This window comes from Ursus americanus, chromosome 8, assembly GCF_024610735.1.
Source record: "Ursus americanus isolate L20-20 chromosome 8, mUrsAme1.1.p, whole genome shotgun sequence".
NCBI classification, from domain to species: Eukaryota; Metazoa; Chordata; class Mammalia; order Carnivora; family Ursidae; genus Ursus; species Ursus americanus.
This window is the reverse complement of record NC_142134.1, coordinates 28,844,280-28,866,965: the sequence shown is the minus strand read 5'-3', so window position 1 is coordinate 28,866,965 and position 22,686 is coordinate 28,844,280. Positions and strand designations below refer to the sequence as shown.

General features: G+C 39.9%; 1 protein-coding gene across 7 annotated transcripts in view; it reads left to right on the top strand.

Moving 5' to 3' along the window:
• The window catches only part of SLC4A4 (solute carrier family 4 member 4), a 349,367-nt gene that overhangs the window by 164,698 nt on the left and 161,983 nt on the right, over positions 1-22,686 (top strand). For 3 of the 7 annotated variants that reach the window (XM_045789287.2, XM_087864096.1, XM_045789302.2), the window contains one exon: positions 4,494-4,589. The exons of the other annotated variants lie outside the window; for them this stretch is intronic. In XM_045789287.2, the coding sequence (XP_045645243.2) occupies positions 4,494-4,589 (96 nt within the window). The remainder of the gene's footprint in view (positions 1-4,493; positions 4,590-22,686) is intronic. 7 annotated transcript variants of the gene reach the window in all.

Sequence of the window (22,686 nt, the reverse complement as noted above, 5' to 3'; positions counted from 1 at the left end):
AGGCTTCATGCTAGTCCTGGACTAATACTTAGTAGCAGTAAGATTTTGAACAATTTACATAATATCCTTGAACCTCATTTTTTTTATATCTGTAAATAAAGGTAATAATGTCTTATTCTAATTATACGACCAAGAGTAGATGAGATATTTTTGTGAAAAGTATTTAAGAAGCATAATGTGAGATACCACTATAAGGAATGGCTATTCAGAAGTACTTAAACGAGCAGATTTAATGGCTTTCACATTTAAAACCAAGGACAGAGACTCAATTCACCACCATTATTTTGTATTGCTATTTTTCCGTGCCCCTCAATTTTTTTCTCCTACTACTCCATAAATGAAAACATTCTTGGAGTTTTATTTTTAAAACAGTGCTACTTTCATTATCAATTTTAGAGATGCCAAATAATACATAATGAGGTATCATTTGTGGGCTGTATAATATTTTCAATTAGGATATAAAGATTGATCAATTTGTCTGAGCAATGACAGTTATTAGCTATTAATAAATAATATATGTATAGCAGGATGTTATCAGGAAATCAACGTATTTTTAAATTTTACTAGTTGTCAGTCCACTGCCAGGGTCTCTGATGGAGTAAAGGAATGGAATGATTCTCTGTGTCATACCCTACCACATATGGAAAAGCGATGTACTTAAGGGGCCCTTAACTGATTTGCTGCTGCCACCCCTGGGTAATTGTCTTCCCAGAGATCCTTGATCGAAACGCCTTTGCAAAGTCTTGTTTTGCCCAGCCTCATCTTTGCCTAAGAGCTGATAGAGTAGGTGTAGATCTGGGACCACATCCTGCCCTTATTTTTACAAAAGACGAGAAAAGAGTAGAGGGAAGGACAGGAAAATGTTAAAGGAGGGAAGGTGAAGAGGAGATGCGAGCACCATGGACTCCTTACCTTGTCTTCCGAGAAGGAAAAAGAGGGAATAAAATTAATGTCTGCCAAGAATGATTAAGCATGCCCCATCTACTCAAGCCTAGTTTTGGTACAAATAACAAAGGGCAAAAAGGAGATCTGTTCAGCTTTATGAACCTGATATCTAGAAAATCACATTTTGAATTTAAAGTTGAATTAAATTAAGCCACAGTTTCTATCTTTGATGTTTTCCAACACCCTTCAGGACGCTGAGCAAAGGAAACGTCATTCCATCAGTGATTGTAGTAGCAGCAATAGTATCTCCTATTAGTTGAGCACTTATTATACACCTGGCATTGTCCTCCATGTTATTTCTAGATACATGTTGTTTCTAATGTATATATCATGTCCATTTGCATATAAAAAACCTGAGCTCAGAAATATAAAATAATTTGCCGAAGCACAAAAAGATGGAGGAACCTAGTGTGCTTAATAACAATATGCTAATTAAACTACAAATGATAATGAGCTTCCTCAACCATAGTTTATTTCCCACACATCAGTTGAGTCCAGGTCTTTTACTTTGTGTAATCATGTGATGTTGAAGGGGTCTGGAAGTCAATCTATGTCTAGGCAGGAATACACTCCAAACATGGCAGTTGGATGTCTTCATTGGCTTTCCAAATGGAGATTGCTAGGCAACATATTTCATGTGTATACAGGGGAAATGCAGCTATACTCTTGGGTTAAACTTTTTGGCTAAATAACTGTGGAATGCATAATACATACTCAATGACTACTTTTTAAAATTTTTTTGTTCAAATTCCAGTTAACATACAGTGTAATATTAGTTTCAGGATGACTATTTGAATATACAACATTGCAATCCTAAAAGAGTGCTAAAACTTTAACATGAGTAAAGTTTATTTTTTTCTTAATAGGATTGTTAAAAATGCATTTTGCTGGAAAGATTTTTTTTTTTTTTTGGTTTATTTGCATGATTCAACTAGGGACACCCTCACTTGAACAGATTAGGATTGATGGTTTTGGACAAGTTGATCTCAAGGGTAACATGAATCATTAAATCTCCTTACCACACCTTTTTCTACAGTGTAGATATTGGAAACCATCACTCTGAAATCTGTAGAGCTATAGATCTTTAGATCTTTCCTCATCGAGTCACAGTAATATAAACCAATTTCTACCTTGTTTATGCCTGGAGTCAGGCAAAAATGATTTAGAAGAGAATATGTAAGATAATAGCAAAGCTAAGCTGTTTATTTTGAAGCTTTAGCGTAGAAGAGGTACAATGAAAGCATTATCTGGGAAAGGCGTACATAATATGTCATTATCGTGGTATAATTATAGAAAGTTCAGCTCCAGCTTTGGGAACGACTTTTCAAAATTGTATCTTTGAAGTAAATTTGTGAAGAGAAAAAAACGCAACATGAAAGGGTTATGGAGTTTGTATCTCTTCCTGCACAGAAGTACACAGAGGGTCCAACAAATCAAAATGTTGGAATTTGCCAACATAAGTAATGGATGCTGTGAGCCTCCCAGTTTTCATGAGAGTAAGCAGCCAGATGGCTCCAATCAGCTTTGCTAAAACACAGGTGCCAAGTCTCTATGGGCAGTTTCATTTTTCATGCCTGTCTTTGGAGCCAGGTTCTTTGCTGGTGTGTGCCAGGCTCCATTCCACGGTCCCCTTGATGGTGCTGCTCAGCGTCAGTGGAGGCTGTATATGCAAAAAGGAGTGTCCAGCTTTGGCTTCCCACAAATAACACACTGACGTCTTGGGAGGAGTCGAGGAGAGAGAAGCCGTTGGGGAAAGTTAGTTATCAGCACCTGAGTTTCAGAGCAGCTGCCTCCCTCTTGTACTCACCTGAGGGGCGAGCCCTGGTAGCAGTGATAAAAGTTGGGTGGCTTCACACTGCTCAGAAGCTGAAGTATGTGAACGTTCTTGTGAGTTTCCTTTGCACTCCTAACCTCTGTCATTCTGTTGACCTGGAATTTCAGTCGGTCCTTGCTCAGGCCTGGGTAAATGGCTGTAGTTGTCCCCCATCTCTCATTTCCTTTAGTTCGCTAAGTCGGCTGGAATATTGGCCCTTGAAGCAGATCACTCAGGTGTCAACAGGAATAGGAGGTGAGACTTGGTCAGTGTGGTAATATATGTTTCTAATTCCCTCCTTCTTGACAAAAGCAATTTTGGAATTATCTCAACTGATTCATTTCCCTTTTTTCATTTTTCTTAGTGCAATAAAAACTTGCAAAGAAGTTCAGTTATGGGAAACAATTAAAAATTCAGATTGCAAAGAGAAGACATCAGATTTGCCTCAAACAGGTGCTGGCACAGATGGCCTGCTCACAAGTCCTGGCTTTATTTACAGCTTTTAAACACAGACAGACAAATTGACAAAAATGTTTCTAGATTTTATAATGTGCCGAATGCCCAAATTTGGCCATAAACTTACATTAATTTGTAAATGATTCCATTCAAAACTTGACCTCCCAAGTCACCAATAGCCTTAGAAAGACCATTTGTCTGCCCTGTTATTTGCACACTTGTGTGAACAGATTATCTAAACTTTGCTTTTGGTTGGATATGCTTTGTTGCCTTGATTATTTACTGACTCTCATATTAAAACTGTCTTAAATTGTATGTAGTCTGATGGTTAGATATTTCCCATCTCATTGTTCCTTGAAGGACAGTTATGCTGCCTATTTCTTAGTAGCCTTGGACTGAGGTATTTGATGAGAATAGCAGAATAGATGACATGAAGCCCAAATGAAATTATCGTGAGGTAGAAGTTCATGGTGCTCTTCAGTTGATGAAAAATATCTAGAGAAACCATACCATGCATTTTGCTTGCATCATTAATCTTTGATTTGGTCTAAGATTTGGCATGGGTGCACTGAATGTTAAAATTATAGTAAAATAAGTATTAAAGGTCACCAGAAATTGAGGACTAACATGCATTTCTGAGTGGGTTCATATTAAGGTGTTGATTCACCTATATCCCGGTCTCATATTTCTGAAAGGCTGAAAAACAGAGGCAAAGGAAATTGAAAACCACTTCTATGTTCATCAAGGAAAATATTTTAGAAGTGAAAGTATGAAATGTTGCTTTCTGCATTTCTGTACAAGATCCGTGGAGGGGTCTGTAGGGTAGATCATAAGAAAGCTCCTTACTAATATGACCCCCTACCCCCTGTGCTTTACAAAACTGTGTGTAGCTTCCCTCTGTGTGTGCTTATGTGGTGCAAAATTATTAACAAGTCTTGATCTTACATCTTAAGATTAGTGTTTGTTATGTAAATCTTTCTTCTGGATACAATCCATGTTTTGTGTATTAGAACTGCAGGGCGGATCATTCACTGGTACTTGGGGAACTATAATGATTGAATGTACTTTTTTCAAAGCCTTTGCATTCTGTGTTGGGATTTGTTCCATCTAAGGGTCACGGGAGGGGGTATGTGTGTCAATGTAATATGTCATTGTTCTTTAACTCGCTTGTGTGATTTGCTTTAGTATTTTTTTCTTCTTAATTAATGCTTCCATCCTCATCCTTGCTGTGGCTGCTCATGTGTCCTCCTCCTCCTGTCTTCTGCTTCTGACACTAAAGCCCGCAGCCCGCTTGAGAACTCAGTGCCCTGCCTAGCAACCCGCACCTTGGACGATGACCCCCGAGTGCGGCGCACTCCCAGCGTGGGATGGCTAAGTAAGTCCATGGCTGGGGAGGGCAAGGATGGTGGCGATGGTGGGGAGTGGGGGGGCATTAAGGTTGGGCTCACAGTCACTGAGAAGAGGGCATCCTCAAGAATATCTGAAAGGATAAGCCTTACAGATTCCTACAATTACTGAGTTATTCCTTCTACCACCAGAGAGTACAGTAATAATGTATTCTCTGGGTGATCTGCCATCCTGAATTCAAGCTGAGTGCCTTGTAAGGCAGTGGAAAGAGTTCCAGGCTCAGGGTGAGGCCTGGCACAGGTAGTGCTCCCTTCATAGAATGCTGCTTGGAGCCTTGGTTTCTTGATGGGGATGGGGGGTCATGATGCCAGGCCTTCTTCCTTCAGAGGATTGTGAGGAAGATCACTTGGGATGAGATCTCTGATCGAAAGCTTTCAAGTGGTGGGTAAGAGGAAGAACCTACTGGGTTCATGGTCTAAGAAAAAAAAAAAATCCAAATTCCCTTTATGGGTAAGAAAGGCAGTAGGTGCCATGGATGTAAGATAGAATCTTCTTCTTCTTTTTTTTTTTAATCTCTTGTTAAAGAGACAGGATTTTTTATACCTAAAACCAAAAAAGAAAAGAACATGTACAGAAAACTACATGGATTTTTTCCAAATTTGATTATGTGTGATATAAATTTCTTTTAGTTGTCAAGAAGCCCATCCATAGTGACATCATTAGGCTTTTAACTGTTTCTTATCACTTTTCTTATAATGAATCCATTGATTTATGCTTTTTACTAATTTATCATGAGCATTCTTGGAATAAATTTCATGTTTTTAGAATCTATTTTAATAATTTCTGTGTCCCATAGAGATGGAAATGTACGTGCTTCACTCTACTGCGTATTAGGCACCATGCTAGGCAGGGGATGTTTAGAGATAAGTAAGTGAGTCCCTGTCCTCAGGGGACTGCCTTTCTAATGAAGGAGGCAGGACACAATGGGCAAAATTGTACAAAATGCTAAGTGAAATGACTGAAAATCGCATATACACACTTAAGATTATCAGAACATTTGCTTGGCCCAGGAGTTGTGGTGGTAGAAGAGGCTTTTGGAGGAGATGATTTTAGGGCTAAGCCTTAAAGGAAAAGTAGGCATTTGGTGATGGAATAATGGGGTGAAGGGACCTTTATTGAACTCATAACTTTGTAATGATTTCTACTACATAGTAGGTCTGAGAAGCTTGATTTTTCTCAAATAAAAATAAAGGTTGCAAACATTAACTTATCACTTTTCAGTAATAAACCCTGAGCTAAGTACTTTGTGTGATACCGTTTAATTTTCTGAGCAATCCTGTGAAGTGGCTATTGTTATCCATATTTTATAGATGAAGACACGGGCCTTAGAAAGGCTAAGGAACTTGCCCAAATCACACAGATTCCAAGTGTCTGGGGCAGGTGTTCAACTTCTGATACGGCAGTTTCATGAGTAATATCTCATTGTACTTAAATATAGGAAATTCACATAATTATATTGCCAAAAAGATGCACTGACTCTACTGTTGATGCTCTAACACTCATATGATTTTCTCCACAAGTATAATGCATTCATTCCTTTAAATAAATTTTTTTTTTCAGTGATGCCTCTTGGGGAAAAGTAAATTCAGGTATGAAGTTTAGTCATTGGGGTTTGGAGTCAGGCAGAATTGGGTTTGAATCCTTGCTGGCTTCCTGACTTTGGGCAAGTTACTTCTCTACCGTAAATTTGGGTTTCTCAACCATAAAACTGGGTTAATCTTACCAACATAGGATTGTTGTGAGAATTAAATTAGAAATATGTAAAGTGTTTATCATATTTCACAGCACTCGATAAATCCAACATTATTATTAATAGCAAGTGCTTATAGGAATTGCTCAAGAAACGGTAGCCATTTTTATGCTCTGAAACCATGTCAGGCATCTAGCCATTGAAATATTACGTGGGTAAAGCATCAAGGAAATTGACCAAAATGTTCAGTTTGTCAATGATGGAAATACGCCAACCAGTATGAAATCAACCTTAGACCACACCCTGGGCCAATCCTTCTAAGAAAACACATTTTAGTTATGAGAGAGGATTCTTATTGTCTATTTATATGATATATTCTCTCCTTAAATAAACAGCTTTGATTTGTAATCTCAATCACCCTCCCAGGGCTCCCTATTACCTACCACATCAATTCAATGAATTTAATATACACATATAGATGGTCTGCAACTTAACGATGGTTCCACTTACCATTTTTCTACTTTATGATGGTGTGAAAGCAATACACATTTAGGAGAAACTGTATTTGGAATTTTGAATTTAGATCTTTCCCCTGGCTGGTGATATGTGGCACGATATTCTTTCATGATGCTGGTCAGTGGCAATGAGCCACAGCCACTTTCAGCCGCGCAATCAAGAGGTAAACAACCAACCCACTTATAACCATTCTGTACCCATAAACCATTCTGTTTTTTTTACTTCCAGTACAGTGTGCAATAAATTATATGATAGTCACCATTTTACTAAAAAGAGGCTTTGTGTTAGATGATTTTGTCCAACCGTAGGCTAGTGTAAGTGTTCTAAGTGCATTTAAGGTAGGCTAGGCTAAGCATGGTGTTCAGTAGTTTGGGTGTAGTACATGCGCTTTGACTTACCATATTTTCCATTTATGATGGGTTTATCAGGATATACCCCATTGTAAGTTGAGGAAGATCTGTAATAAGTAATGAAGATGTGCAAAGTGATATTAAATCCTGCTGGTTCTACCTACCTAAGCAACTTTCATTTTCATGTCTTCTCAGTATGAACCTCTTGTCTAATCAGCTTGTCCTTTTTCTTCTGGCTTATGTCACGGTCAGTTTTACTTACATGTTGATTTCCTTTGCCTTTCCAGGAATGCCTTTTCAAGTATGCCTCTCCAAAACTATTTAGCAGAGTCTGAATGAAGTTCATCTCCTTTATGAAGTGGTTCTCATAGACACAGAAGATCTTAAAATTCCATAGCTCCTCTTATCTGTGTCTCACAATTGGAAGATTTGTAGTGTATTGTTTTATGTTGTCCTCTGGTGTTTCATTATTTGTATTTTTTGTTTCAACTATGTAAAAAAAGTCCTTTGGGGCAGGGGGCTTGAGTCATGCTTTTGTGTGTCCTCCAGCGCAGTGTGTACTTGAAACATGGGAGTTGTTTAGTAAACATTGATCAATCCTTGATACTCCATCATTTCACTTAAAGCAACCAACAGCCCAGTTTTCACCAGGGCCCATCTTGGCCATAGTAAACTATGAACCAGAAGTAAATAGTGTATGCCTGCAAAAACTGTTTACCCGTAGTTCTGCTCATCCAGATCTGATGAATTTGGTTATTAGTTTGTTCTAATGATGTGGAATTATCTTTCACAAACACTATCAAAAATAGCAGCCAAAGAACAGGTTTCTAAACAAGATTCCATTAATTTAATCTTTCAGTTTTCTTAGCAAGATATTTTCAGGCTTTGTGTAACTTGAAGTAACTACCTTTTTTCAAAAGCTACATTTCAGGTTGCTTTTGGGGAGTCAGCTCTCATCATTTTTACATTGTGTGTGTCTTATCTTCGTTGTCACCTGAGGCAGATACAAGTTTACAGCTCTTATCCATTTCAAATGCTGCCAAAGTATTGAATTAGAAGTTGGCACAAAACCAAAAATGATTTCCTCTTACAGATCTTACTGGCGGGTCTGAAACCAGCCTGGGCTACTGAGAACAAAAGAGAAGCTTTCACCTCTCCTTTTCCGGACACGTTAATACCCACCTAAATGCTTTGCCATTACTAGAGCATAGGGACGTACTGTATCTCAGAAGATCCAGAGTGGCTATTCACTGGGCACACTTATCTTTAAATTCAGTGTGACCTCTAACAACTGGCATCTTCTGGGCCCTTCGAAAACACTTGTGTGCTTTTGCAGTTATTGGCAGTCAAGAGCAGCTGCTTCAGACTCTTAGGTCTGAACTTAAAAGAAGAAATTGGGGCGCAGGGTTTTTTCCTGCCATCTTTGGCACATTCCGGCCTCTGTCTTCCTTTTGCTGTGTGTTATGTCTGTCTGTCTGGTTTGTTACTCTACCAGGCAAGGACCTCCTGGTCATGTTCAGTGTTTTGTTTTGTAGGGTCTTACCCGGTATTTGATGTTATCACTATCCTTAAGTATTAATATTAGATCATACTTTTTTTTTTTTTTAATGAAACCACAGTGGCATAACTGTAGATTCTAGTGTCATCCTGCAACCAGATTACACAGTGAACATTAGACTTTAAAGAATTGAATTGTAAGTGGGACTTTTTTTGCTTTTTTAAGAGAAACTTTAAAAAATTCTTTTTGGGCATTTGTGGAATTAAGCAGTTTGAAGCCTTTCATCTGTTAGAAAGTTTACTGACTAAATAAAAATTGTAATTATCTTGGGCTTTAGAGTTTTCTTAAAAAGTTCCAAAACTTCTTTAGGAAAGTGGTGAACCCAGAGAGTTCACTTTAACAAACTCAGGTCAACAACTGTTCACTGAGCTGTTACTCTTCTAGTTCCACAGTCCAATGGAAAGAAGGAGATGAGGGAAATTCAAAGGTAGCAATGATTTGAGAGAGACAATGGTAACTACCCCCAGAAGACTGTAAAGGCAGATCTGTCTATCTACAGTGTGTAACACAGACACATGTACTATATTCTCTGCAAATGCCTCTCAGAAAACTGAATAGTGGAGCATAGAAAGAGAATTGGGAAAAAAATTTTTTTTCTTAGAGATAGACTTTCACTTTTTTTTTTAAACTGAGGGATAAATGACGTAGAACATTTTATTAGTTTCAGGTATACAACATAATGATTCAATATATGTATATATTGCAGAACAATCACCACTATAAGTCTCGTTAACAGCCGTCAGCACACATAGTTAAACATTCTTTTTCTTGGGATGAGTACTTTTAAGATCCTCTCTTAGCAACTTTCAAATATGCAGTAAGGTATTATTAACTGTAGTCATCACTGTACTTGACATCCCCATGACTTATTTATTTTATAACTAGAAGTTTGAACCTTTTGACCTCCTTCACCCATTTTGCCCACTCCCAGCCCTACTCTACCTCCAGCAACCACCAGCGGGTTTTCTGCGAGATCACTTCACTGAACCTTAAAGGTTGGGTTGTACGTCTACAAATGGAGGTTGTAGGAAAAGCAGAATGAGACATTGAAAAGTGGTGCTAGGCCAAGAGAGAAGTAGAAAAGCAAAGTTGTTGAGAAAACACAAAGAAGAGTTTTTGTGAGTAAGTGGGCACATTTAATTAGCAGAGAGGGCAGGAGAACAGACCATGTGGGTGTTAAGGTGGCAACATAATTGAGCCATTTTGTGGAAGGTCTGTGAGCAGTTTTTTAGCATTCAGGTAGATTGGTCAGAGCCGTGTGTTAAGGAAATTAATCTGCCAGCGGTTATTTGAATGGAATAGAATGGGAAGCACTTGAGGTAGGGGGGGAGTCAGGAAGGGATCGCAGTAGACCAGATGGAGAGAGCGAGGATCTGGGCTCAGATTGTGACTGTGGGAATGGGAAGGAGGGGATCGTGCAAGAAATGTTAGGGATGGCATCTGTAGGACTTGGCAACTGTTTGAATGTTAGGGGAGGAAGAGGAAGGAATCCAGGATGCCTCAGGTTTTGAGCTTGCAACAAGGGAGCTAATCAGAAAGCATTCATGGAGAAAGGTGAGGGGATTTACAGGAGCACGACTGCACATTTCTGTCCCTGTCATGCGTGCTGTAGCCATCTTTGGACATAGAGTTCACTAGGAGATTTTTAGACGATTTATCATGGGTCAGGACTCTTAGATTCTCTGCTTTGTCATCACATTCTCACGGTATTTTGTTGGATCCATCTAAACCTATTTTTTGGGTGCAGAATAACTACTACATCACAGGTTTCCTTAGGCAACTTGTAAACGTAGAGCATTTTTATCTTGATTCCAGGCACTTCACTTTCCATCCCTCTGTTCCTTTCTACAGCGGGTTTAAGATGTGGGTCTGTTCTTGACTGGGAGTCTTAGTTGGGTCATTTATTGTGTCACTCTCACATATGTTTTTGCCCTTTAAAAGGCAAAAGGAAATTTAAGTATAGTTTTCAAAATTCCCTCACTATAACTTTTCAAGAGATTGTAAGAAATAAAATCTTTCAGCAACTTGACATCAGCCATCAGACTTTTTCGTTAACATAAGACATTGAGAAAACTTAGGTGGTATCCAAGAATGAGTTACAACATTCTTCAAATAGAGATAGTTCTAACCACTTAAAAAACAAAAGCAATGAGAGCTAGTTAACTGTTTATCCGAGTTTCTGAAAGAGATCTCATTGGTTATTTCATTGATATCTAGTATTGTATTTACAATGAGCTAAAGTATATGCTGACTCTAGAAGCCTATAAATAGAATCAAAGTGGAGGAAGAATAAAAACTTAGAAATTCTGTTATATTTCAGAGTACTGGGGACTTGGAAGAGATTTCAAGAGGCACAGATTTGGAAAAATTTTGACAATGTGCTGGCATTATAAAATGCATTTTTTTCCCACCAAGGGGAGTTTGGGATTTGTGAGCATTCAAACTTGTGCTTGGCAATATGGTAATATGTGGACTATGTTCATAATTGAGCTCTTCCTCTGATCACCGAATCTGTCCCCTTTCCTGACCTTCCTGTCCCTTACCATCTTTCTCCCTTCTTTCAGACTCGGAACCTTAGAATCGTCTTTGATTATGCACTCTCTCTTCCCCTCTATCTTCAGTGAACCACTAAATCTGTTAGATGTTACGTCTGTAATGTTGCATGCCTCTGTCTCCTTTCTGATCTTCCTGTCATTGTTTTTAGTCCGGTCCTTTCTTCCTCTTGCTTAGTCTAATCCAACAGCCTGTCATCTGAGGTCACTGCTTATAGTTGGGCACATACAAACACATCTTGCACTTTATCTTCCAGTTAATTGAGTTGTACCTAGCTGGTAAGTTACCCCCCTGGTGGAAATGGTCAGGGGCACCTCAGTGCATCTCAAACAATATCCAAACCACTGGGCCCGGCATTCAAGGCCCATTGTCTAGTGACCTAAATTTGAGTAAGCAGCATTTCATACTACTGTGTTTCCTGTTATCTTCACTACATATCAGGAGCTACTTACTGTTACTTGACTTTGCTGTGTGCTTCCCTCCATTAGTGTCTTTGGCCTGAACATTCTCTCTACTTGGAATGCTCTCCTTCCTCTTGAAACTTTCTGTCAAAATTCAGCCCATCCTTCAGTGCCCTCATTCTCCTTGAAACCTTCCCAATCTGAGGTACTCTCTAGTGACCTTCAACTCTGAAAGCATCTTTTTTTTTTTTTTTGAGATTTTTCACATGTATCTCATTCTGTTTTGTGTTAATAGTGTGTGGGTACTTACTACCTCTGTTAGCTATACATTTTTTTAAGGGAGGGACCCAAGTCTAATTTGTTTGGGTATCTTCTGTCACAGGGATGGACAAACCAAGGCCCATGGGCCATATCTGACTTGCTGCCTTGTTTTGTAAATAAAGTTTTATTGGAACACAGCCAAGCTCATTAGTTTGTATATTGGCTATGGATGCTTTTATGCTGTGGTGGTAGTGTGTAGTCGCAATAGAGATTTGTGGCCCACAAAGCCTAAAATATTTATTATCTGCCACTTTACAAGAAAATTGTTCTGACCTTTGCATGATAGTACTGGTTCTCAAAGTGGGGACTGGAGAGCCCTAGGTATCCCTGAGACCCTTTCAGAGGGTCAGGATTTTCTTCAGATCTTTCAACCAAAATAACATATCTCAGCAGAGTGAACACAGAAGCAGACATGAGAATCCAGATGTATTTCATTAATCCATACATTAAAAAGATTTGTAAGAATGTGAAACAATGCTGTTCTTTTTGCCAATTTTTTTTTTGCTTTGGAAAATATAGTTATTTTTAATAAAATATATTACTTATATAAACATACAATCGGTTTATGGTGTAATTTTAAATTAATAAATATTTCTAAAACGTTAGTTTTAATTCCCATATGGTAAATATTGATAGACCTACCCCAGATGAACAAATACTCTTAATTTTTAAGTGTGTAAACTTGAGACTAAAACTTTTGACAGCTGCTGCTCCATTGTATTTAGTAGAATGCCTTCTACAGAGCAGTAAATCGATAAATGTTGAACAAATGAGTGAATAACAGAACCAAATGATTCAAATGTAAAATTAAATAAAGTATAGTGACAATAATTGGAAGTATTGGAAGGGAAGTATAAGTAAAAACCATTAAGAAATGATGTCTGCTCTGTGTTTGTGGTGGATTTTCGCTTTGCCTCCCAGAGAACATTGATGAAGCATGGTGGAATGAAGGTGAGCTGAGGTGGGATGAAGAGCTGGTCTTTCTGACTTTCTTTCTTTGTTGTTTTCATGACAATTAGTAAGTCAAAAATCCATGGGCTGGCTTTTGCTACAGTGACAACTTCTTTGTTGTTTTCATGACAATTAGTAAGTCAAAAATCCATGGGCTGGCTTTTGCTACAGTGACAACTAACGCCAAACATCTCAGTTATTTAACACCAGGGAAGTTTCTTAGTCATACTATTTAATGTCTGATGTGGGTCTCAGGGAGTTCCGCCGAACATTGTTAGTCAGCATCAGGCTAATGGCTGCCTTCTCTCAGTCTCTGCTTCCACAATCATTGTGGCAGTGGGAAAGGCTTATGGTGACTCACAGGCTGCCTCTTCAACTTTGGGCCAGTGATGACACATGTTACTTTCACTCACATTTTGTTCGCCATAGTGAGTCATATGTCCACACCTAACTTTGAAGAATTGTTATCTGACCACGTGCCCAGAAGGTGGAGATTCAGAAATATTTGGTGGGCAGCACTAATGACTACCACCCAGTCATAACAGAAATTGTAGCCGTGACTTTGGAGTGTGTCCTTGGCAGTGCTGAGAGAAATGTGATGCTATGTAAGGCCAGTATACAGCAGATGGGTCCTCCTGTTTACTCTTATTGATGGAAGATGAGGGCTCTTCTCGTAGTGAGGAAAGGTTGGGGTTGCCAGTTCAAGGTCTACTGAAACCACTGGGGCTGTGGTTTTACGGGAGACTTCTGAAGTAGACTGGATTAATTTGAAACTGATGGAGAGTATTTCATGCAGATATACAGTAAACCACTCTTATTAGACCAAACAATGTCTGGATTTAATTCGTGGAGACAATGAAGATCTGACTACTTGAATTAGTATGTCTGTACACATGTGAGTAAGGGAGACCAGAGGAAAAGCAAATGCAGTATTTCAGCTGTAGATATCAATTTCAAAGTTAATAATGAAATTTCTTCTTGGCAGCAAACAGTAGCATTTTACTTTGATGAAAATTGCTGGCAGAATCTTCAGAAATATGGCTTTTCTTTCTGTGGTAAGCTGAATGTTTATGGTGTTTATAGTTGTTCTGGTAATTCAGATACCAATTCTACTCCTCTTAATGCATCCTCCACCTCAGTAGCTCCTCATCTACCCCTTGTCAGGCCAAAAGCCCCTGTCATCTGGGGACTCCTCCTTGTTCTCCATCTGTACCCTTTGGCTGTTTTCCTTCTTATTCATTCCTGCCCTTCTATGACTCTCCATTGTAACTGCCCTACTTCAGATCCTCATCATCTCTTGTGCGAACTATTTCAATATCTTCCTGTTTTCCCAGTCTTTATTCTTACCCCCTTTAAATCCATCATTCATTACTGCTAGAAGGACCTCTCTAAGTCACAAAGGCAAACATATCACTCCCTTTGCTCAAAAACCTTTGGTGACAGCTCTCTGTCCTCATATACTCAAGCCCAAGCTCCCTAGCCTGGCTAATATTTAGAAGATCAAGTCCAAGTTCTCTAACCTGTGAGAGGCCCCTTGACTTGCTCTCTGCTTAAGTTTCTAATCACCCTTTGACATTTCCACTCTTGTACTCCAAGCTCCAGTAATATTTGGATTCTCATATCCTTAGGTTCCATGTCTTTGAATCTCTCTATCCCTTACGCATGCTGTTCCAGCTCCTGTCAACTGATGTGGCTAAATTCAGCCTACCCTTGAAACTCTTGCTTCTCTCAGGAGACTTTTTTTTTCTCTTTTAAGTATCATATCCCTCTTTTCTCCTTTTCTATCTGTCCCACCAAAGCACCCCCCATTGCTTTATCATCACACCATGGTACAAGTATGTTTCCTGTATGATTGGCAAAGTGCTCTAAGAGCCTGAACCACATTCATCTTTGAATTCCCATTGCCAAGCACAATGTCACATTTAAAAGATGTTCAATAAATTTTAAACTGGACTAATTAATCCACTTCTCTCTTGACATGGGTATATTGCTGGCTAACCATGCACTGTCAGTTACACTTGTATCTCCTTTGTTTTGACGGGATTGATATGTCCTCATTAGGTCAATATGAAAGATATGCTCTCACCATCTTTAGGAGTTTAGTTGATTTGAAACAAATGAGAAGAAATAGAATATGTAGCATCTACTTAACTAGAATATGTAGTTTGCCTGAGACAGACCTTCTGAACAGTAGACAGTTCCATCTTTGCTTTTGACTGTCGGGTACTCTTGGAAGGAATGATGATAAGCTTTTCAAATTTGTCTACATTTTCTTATTTCAATGACTTGCCTTTCTTTCTCTTTCTCTCTCTCTCTTTTTCAGTAGTGAGAGATGGTGATGGTGTAGGGAGCAGTTAAAGGGCCATGAATTGTGATTCTTTCTGCATAGATTGGAGTTCTTTTGTAGAAAACTGTGATTTGTTCATCACTTAGGACATAACAGTGCCCAGCACACAAACACTTAACAAATATTTGTTGATTAAATGAACACTGAACCTGAAAATAAGAGAAAGGACTAAAAAGAATATGGAAACTTAGAGCAGGAGTGATTTTTCTGAATTTGTCAGATTATAGTCTTCACATCAAAACTAACTGGCCTCAGTAGCATGGGGGAAGCTCTGCTGCTTTTCTGTGGCTGCTAATAGTAGAATTTGAGGTCTGCATTCTTTGGCTAGTATCTCCATTTCCTGCTGACTAGATCATTCTATCCATGGTTGACATACCCCCCCCCCAAAGCAATTATGACTACTATGAACTATGATTTATCCAACCTGGTGCTGTCTCATTTAAAATCCCCACAAAACATTCTATGAAGTGAGCCTCACTGACCGCTTGTTGTAGCTGAAGACACTGAGGCTCAGGGAGTTTGAGTGCTTATGGTAGTCATCAGGGCTGTTCGCAAATGTTATAGCTCTCTTTTGGGACAGGTGAGGACTGCTCTTCCTCACCCACTGATGTTAGGTGTGACCACACCACTTGGCCTTGGCCAGTGAAACATGAGCAGAAGTGATGGGTGTCGTTCCTGGGGAGAGCTTGAAGAGCCAGTACATGCTCCACGAGTTGCATTTTTCCTTCAAACCAGCAGCATTCCAGAGAGTGGCTGCTCCGTGCATCTAGGTCCTCACCCAAGGACAGAGGTGCAGAATCAGGCCCCCAGCCAATCCACAAGCGGCATTATCCTGGGCAGAAGTTAAGCACTGTTGTTTTAAGCCATGAGAATTTGAGGTGGTTCTTTCACGGAAACCTTGCCTATCTGGCCGGGAGAGTGTTCGAGGTCTCCCAGGCAGTGGGAGACCAGGGTTTGAACTCAGGTGTGTAGATGTCAGATGGTACCGTTACTTTTTATTTCTGTCTCTGCTTCTCATTCTCTGTGCCCTCAGGTCTCCCTGCTTTCAGCCACAGTTAGTGCTCTTGTCTGTGGACCAGAGGTGTGGACACTGAGGACTCAGAGTTCTGTTGTTTCAGGTCAGAAAATGAAATCCCCAGTGTGTTCCAATGCAAGGCAACAAGTCAGAATTCAGAAGGGTAATTTTCGGGGATGGTTCTGTTTTCTAAAGCTCATTCTTGTCAACCGCAGGAAGCAGCTGGAGCACATACACTACTACGGGCCATGATCAGCTTTGGCCTCAGGAAGAGCCATACACTGATGGGTTCCGCCAGGGGTAACCACGGTTACAAATCAAGGAACAGCCTTTGTTAGGCGAATATAGTGGCGAGACTAATACCAGCATTCTTTTTGAGGAGGAAGAACAGGAAAAATTAAATTATAATGGCAAGTTTCCCCCATAGTTTTATTTATTTATTTTTTATAATAATTTCTTATTATGTTATGTTTGTCACCATACAGTATATCCTTAGTTTTTGATGTAATGTTCCGTGATTCATTATTGGCGTATAACACCCAGTGCTCCATGCAATGCATGCCCTCCTTAATACCCATCACTGGCCTATCCCAATCCCCCAACTCCCTCCCCTCTGAAGCCCTCAGTTTGTTTCCCAGAGTCCATAGTCTGTCATGGTTCCTTACCCCTTCTGTTTACCCCCCCTTCATTCTTCCCTTCCTTCTCCTACCGATCTTCCTGCTATTTCTTATGTTCCATAAATGAGTGAAACCATATGATAATTGTCTTTCTCTGCTTGACTTATTTCACTTAGCATAATCTCCTCCAGTCCCATCCATGTTTCTACAAATGTTGGGTAATTGTTCTTTCTGATGGCTGAGTAATATTCCATTGTATATATGGACCATATCTTCTTAATCCAGTTATCTGTTGAAGGGCATCTCGGCTCCTTCCACAATTTAGCTATTGTGGACAATGCTACTATGAACATTGGGGTGCGTATGGCCCTTCTCTTAGCTATGTCTGTGTCTTTGGGGTAAAAATTCCCAGTAGTATGCAAAAGAATGAAACTTGACCACTGTCTTACACCATACACAAAGATAAACTCCAAATGGATGAAAGACCTCGATGTGAGACAGGGATCCATCAAAATCATGCAGGAGAACATAGGCTGCAACCTCTTTGACATTGGCCACAGCAATGTTTTTCATGACACATGTCCAAAGGCAAGAGAAACAAAAGAAAAAATGAACTTGTGGGACTTCATCAAGATAAAAAGCTTCTGCACAGCCAAGGTAACAGTCAAAAAAACCCATATTTTACTTTTAAAAAGTTTTACTTTTAAAAAAATTGATTCTTCTGACACACACTTAAGCTGGGGCCTGGATTTTAGGAACTGCTGTTAAGTGTCAAGGTGGAATCATCCCCCCAATTTCCAAAGGACATCTTTGAATGCTTTTTGTCTGTATTTCTAGGGAAGAGCCTAGAGCCTGGATGAAAGTGGCGTTGCCTCTTGAGCAGCTCGTGGCTTAGGCCGTGTAGACCATTATTATTTGTAATAATGGCAGTGGTAGTCGTGACTGTTGTCTTAAGTAAGAATGATGATTATCACCTTGGATGGGGAGCATCCCTTCCCTTTTAGTGGTGATAATTTTATTATAGCCAGTTACAGTGATAGAGTTTTGGGGTGTTGTAACATTAATTCATTCGGATAGTTAAGTCATTCACTTCAATATTTTTAAGTACCACTCTTTTGCCAATGCTTAGCTAGATGTGGGGAAAATCCAATGAACAAGGCAGACATAGTCCCTTCGTTCAGACACCTACTAGTCAGGCCTGTTTCCCAAGGGGAGGGTGATGTTTGTGGTAAGCTGGTTCTCCTGAGCAGAGTGAGGGGTGCTCATAGAGAGAGTGAACCTCCTCTGAAGGGGCAGAGTGAGCACCTGGAGACTATCTAGGAGGTGAGCAGACAGTGAGGGATCTGACTCAGCCATAGGATGTTGATTAGAGGAACCAGAGAAAGGGCAACTTCATTGGTTTATGTGGGCTGGCTTAATATGAATATGTAGGGACAAACAGACTTTGCTTTGGTTCTTCAGAGAACAGGCCCTGTGGGCAAACATTTTAGGAAAGAAGATACTGACTTGACACTCTGATGTTTGAGATAAAGATTTGAACATAGTTTTTATTTTTATGATTCAGTGATTCATGAATTTCAGTGATTTTCCAAAAGATTAATGGCCTGGTGCAAGTTCAGGCTGGTAAAGCCCCATGGCAGGGATTTAGTCCCGGCTCTCTTATGTGAGGGTGCAGGGTTCCCCAGCAAGGGACTTTTGTTTGCCATTTTGGGGGAGGGAATGAGGACTGCAGGGACCAATTCTTCAGTGCTAGAGAATATGAAAGGAAAATCAAGGCCCTCGACTTATGAAGATGTCTAGTTAAGCCTGGAAACATTATTTCTATTTGTACATTATTTCTAAGAAGTTATGTGTATTTAAGTGAAAGCCAGCTCTTTCTGAGTATGTGTGTGCTTTGGTTGGCACATACTATTTCCTTTTTTTTTTTTTTTTTAAATAAGCTCTATGCCCAGTGTGGGCCTTGAACTCACAACCCCCAGGTCAAGAGTCACACATTCTACTGACTGAGCCAGCCAGGAGCCCCAGCACATACTATTTCTTGATTCATCTCGATGCTGCTACTTACCTGGAAAACTGAGGTGGTTTACTCTATACATGAATGAGTTTTGGGGCGCCTGGGTGGCTCAGTCGGTTAAGTGTCTGCCTTTGGCTCTGGTCATGATCTAAGGGGCCTGGGATTGAGCCCTGCTTCAGGCTCCCTGGTCAGAGGGGAGCCTGCTTCTCCCTCTCCCTCTCCCATTAACCCCCTGCCCCACCCCTTCTTGTGCTCTCTGTCTCTATCTTTCTGTCAAATAAATAAATATTTTTTTAAAGGATGACCTTTATTACAATGAAATGGATTGCTTCATTAAGTGTCAAGTTTCCTGTCATCAAAAGTATATAAACAGGTATTAGGAGATTGGCTGTGTCTGGTGTTATAGGAGAAAAACTGCTTGATAGTGTTGTTCAGATGATCTCCAGCCAATCCTTTAGTTCTGTGATTCTGTGAACCACATCTATAATAATATACCCAATCTTTCAGATTATCTACCCTGTGGGGGCATTTAAACTTACTGTATCTACCCTCTATATCGTATCCCTGTTCCAGAGATAATGTGTGACTGTGAGAAAATTCCAGTAGCACTACACTAGAGAAGTTTCTGAAGCTAAAGTTTTGACACTGATTCAGGTTGTTACTGATATGAGTTTCTCATTCTCTGCTGCTTTTTTCTTCATTTTGCTTCAGCAGAAAATGGATTTTTTAGGAAGTACCTATGCCCAATGATTTAAACAATCTTTATTTTATTTTTTTAATGATTTTTTATTATATTATGTTAGTCACCATACAGTACATCCCCGGTTTCCGATGTAAGGCTCGATGATTCATTAGTTGTGTATAACACCAAGTGCACCATGCAATACGTGCCCTCCTTACTACCCATCACCAGCCTATCCCATTCCCCCACCCCCCTCCCCTCTGAGGCCCTCAGTTTGTTTCTCATAGTCCATAGTCTCTCATTGATTTAAACAATCTTTAAATAACATAACTAGACCAAGTGAAGCATTCTTAGAGCCTCTGCATCTTTTTTGTTGTTGTTTGAGCTTTCATATATTTTACCACTTAATTTATTCCCTCTATACAACTTCAGTGGTAAATACAGAAAGGAGTATATTGCCCTCAAATCAGAATGACAGGTGCTGGAATGAACTAAGATCAGAGTCTCCTCAGAACACATTAGATATTACCTAAAGAACCTTCTATCCCCATGATGTAACACACGTAAGTAAGCGAGGTACATATTGCATAGTTTTCTCAGGTAAATAATTACTAATGACCTCTGTGCTCAGGGAGGCACCTCCCACTTTTGCTAGAAGCTAGTAACTTTTTTTTTTTAAGGTTTTATTTATTTATTTGACAGACAGCCAGCAAGAGAGGGAACACAGGCAGGGGGAGTGGGAGAGGAAGAAGCAGGCTCTCAGCAGAGGAGCCCGATGTGGGGCTCGATCCTAGAATGCAGGGATCATGCCCTGAGCCGAAGGCAGACACCCAACAACTGAGCCACCCAGGTGCCCCTAGAAGCTGGTAACTTTGATTTGCCTGAAGTTACTGCTTACCCTCTATGGGATGAGTAACAGCTTCAGGTTAGACCTCAGGCCTCATTTCTTGAGTGGGCTCAGATGATTCCAACCCCTAGCTGCCACCTCTCAATTCTCTGAACTCCTCTCCTTAGGCTGGAAAATTACAAATGGTGAGAGTCTGACATGGCAATTGTATTTCACAGTTTCCTAAGGATCTTGACGTCAGAGATGATTTATGCCTATGATTGTAGGCCAAAGAGAAAAAGAAGAAAACGGACACCTATTGAAACCTGTGCAGGACATTTGCTCATGTGTTTCCTTGCTTAATCCTTGTAGCAATTCTATAAAGGACTATTATTGCATTGTACAATCTTTTCTTACTCTGACTTTGTCTTCTTTCCATGCCGATATAGATGATCTCTTGGGTCCCTTTTGTATTTCTCCTTATGGACCCATTAAGTTCATGTGTGAGAGAGGTGAGACGTGAGCCACTACCCTGTACTGCCCTCCCCACAACCCTTGTCCAGTAAGAAAAACGATGGCTGTGACAGTTGGCATCAGGCAGATCTGTGTCATGGAGTCAAATAACCCCATCCTTGTGGTTTCTTAGAACTAGATGTGGTTTAGGAGTAGGACAGTATCAACTCAGAACTGCAGCATCTCATTTCAGCTTGGGCTTTTCAATAAGAAGGAAGTCCTGGGCCCATCTTAATTCTTGTCAGAATTCCCCAGAGTAACTCTAGGATCATGTGAGGCCTCGAAGCTGCCACACCATTTGGAACCTAGATATCACTTTTGCTGAACTGTGTAATAAACCTCTCCATGGGGGAGAAACTGAGTGTCTGAGCAACACCAGGAAAGGTATTGCACCCTTCCTTTGCTCTTCCTTAGACTTGTAGAACTTAAATGTGGAGAGTCTTCAGACCACGTGTGTGATAGAGGCCTTATGTGCCCGGAGGTGTTCGTAACCTTCTGTCCTGGATGCTGCTTTCCGGGTTGTGGGTGATTTGTGATTAGCACCTGTGCAATGTGTATCAACTAACTGGATGTGCGTGGGCAAGGCCATGAGGAGTTACTGCATGAGGAAGCCAATTTGAGTGGCTTTTCTTTGGGTTACATTTGATGAGCCATAAATCGAGCAGTAAGGAGGGGGCTGCATTTGTAACTGGAGGAGCTGAGAATGTATCTATTACTCTTTTAAAGTTTTAGAATTATCTGGATGACTCAGTCAGTCAAGCATCTGACTCTTGGTTTCGGCTCAGGTCATGATCTCAGGGTGGTGAGGTCGATCCTGTGTTGGGCTCCACGCTCAGCCTGGAGTTGGCTTGGGATTCTCTCTCTCCTTCTGCCCCTCCCCCCATTTCCATGTTCTCTTTCTCAAATAAATAAATAGATAAGTAATAAAGTTTTATGTCTGTGTCTATGCCTGTGTCTGTATCTATATCTAAATCATCATCATATCTATATATTTATTTGGCTGCAGATGTAGGACTATGCTAAATGGCTTACTTTTCTGTCCATAATTTTTTCCTTTTTTCTGCATATACTTTTCAGGTGTAAAGGTTTTTGGTGACTAAAGCTATATATTGGAATCTTTAGTATTTCAGACTGAGCTGTCAAGAAAAATTTCCCTTGCCATAATTTAAAAAATAGTGTAAATATTATTTCATGGGACATGTTAAAACTACTTAAAATTGATTTTTTTTGAAGATTTTATTTATTTATTTGACAGAGATAGAGACAGCCAGCGAGAGAGAACACAAGCAGGGGGAGTGGGAGAGGAAGAAGCAGGCTCCCAGCGGAGGAGCCTGATGTGGGGCTCGATCCCAGAATGCCGGGATCACGCCCTGAGCCGAAGGCAGACGCTTAACCGCTGTGCCACCCGGGCGCCCCAAAATTGATTTTAAACTCTTAAAATTTTGATTTCCATGTTTATATTAAAATTTGACTCAGTTAAATCTCCCGAGGTTGTATACTACTCAATAGAGGCTCAAATTAATTTCAGGTACTTAGAAATAATAAGATTTAATTAACTTTTATATTATAGACATTTTTATTAAAGTATTATGTGCAAATGGTTATGAAATTGAAGAAGAGCATAGGACTGCTAATGAAAAAATAAACTCCTTTGCTTCATCTTCAGTGTTCTGAGAACTGTCCTTTTAATAACTAACCACTTTTAACGCTT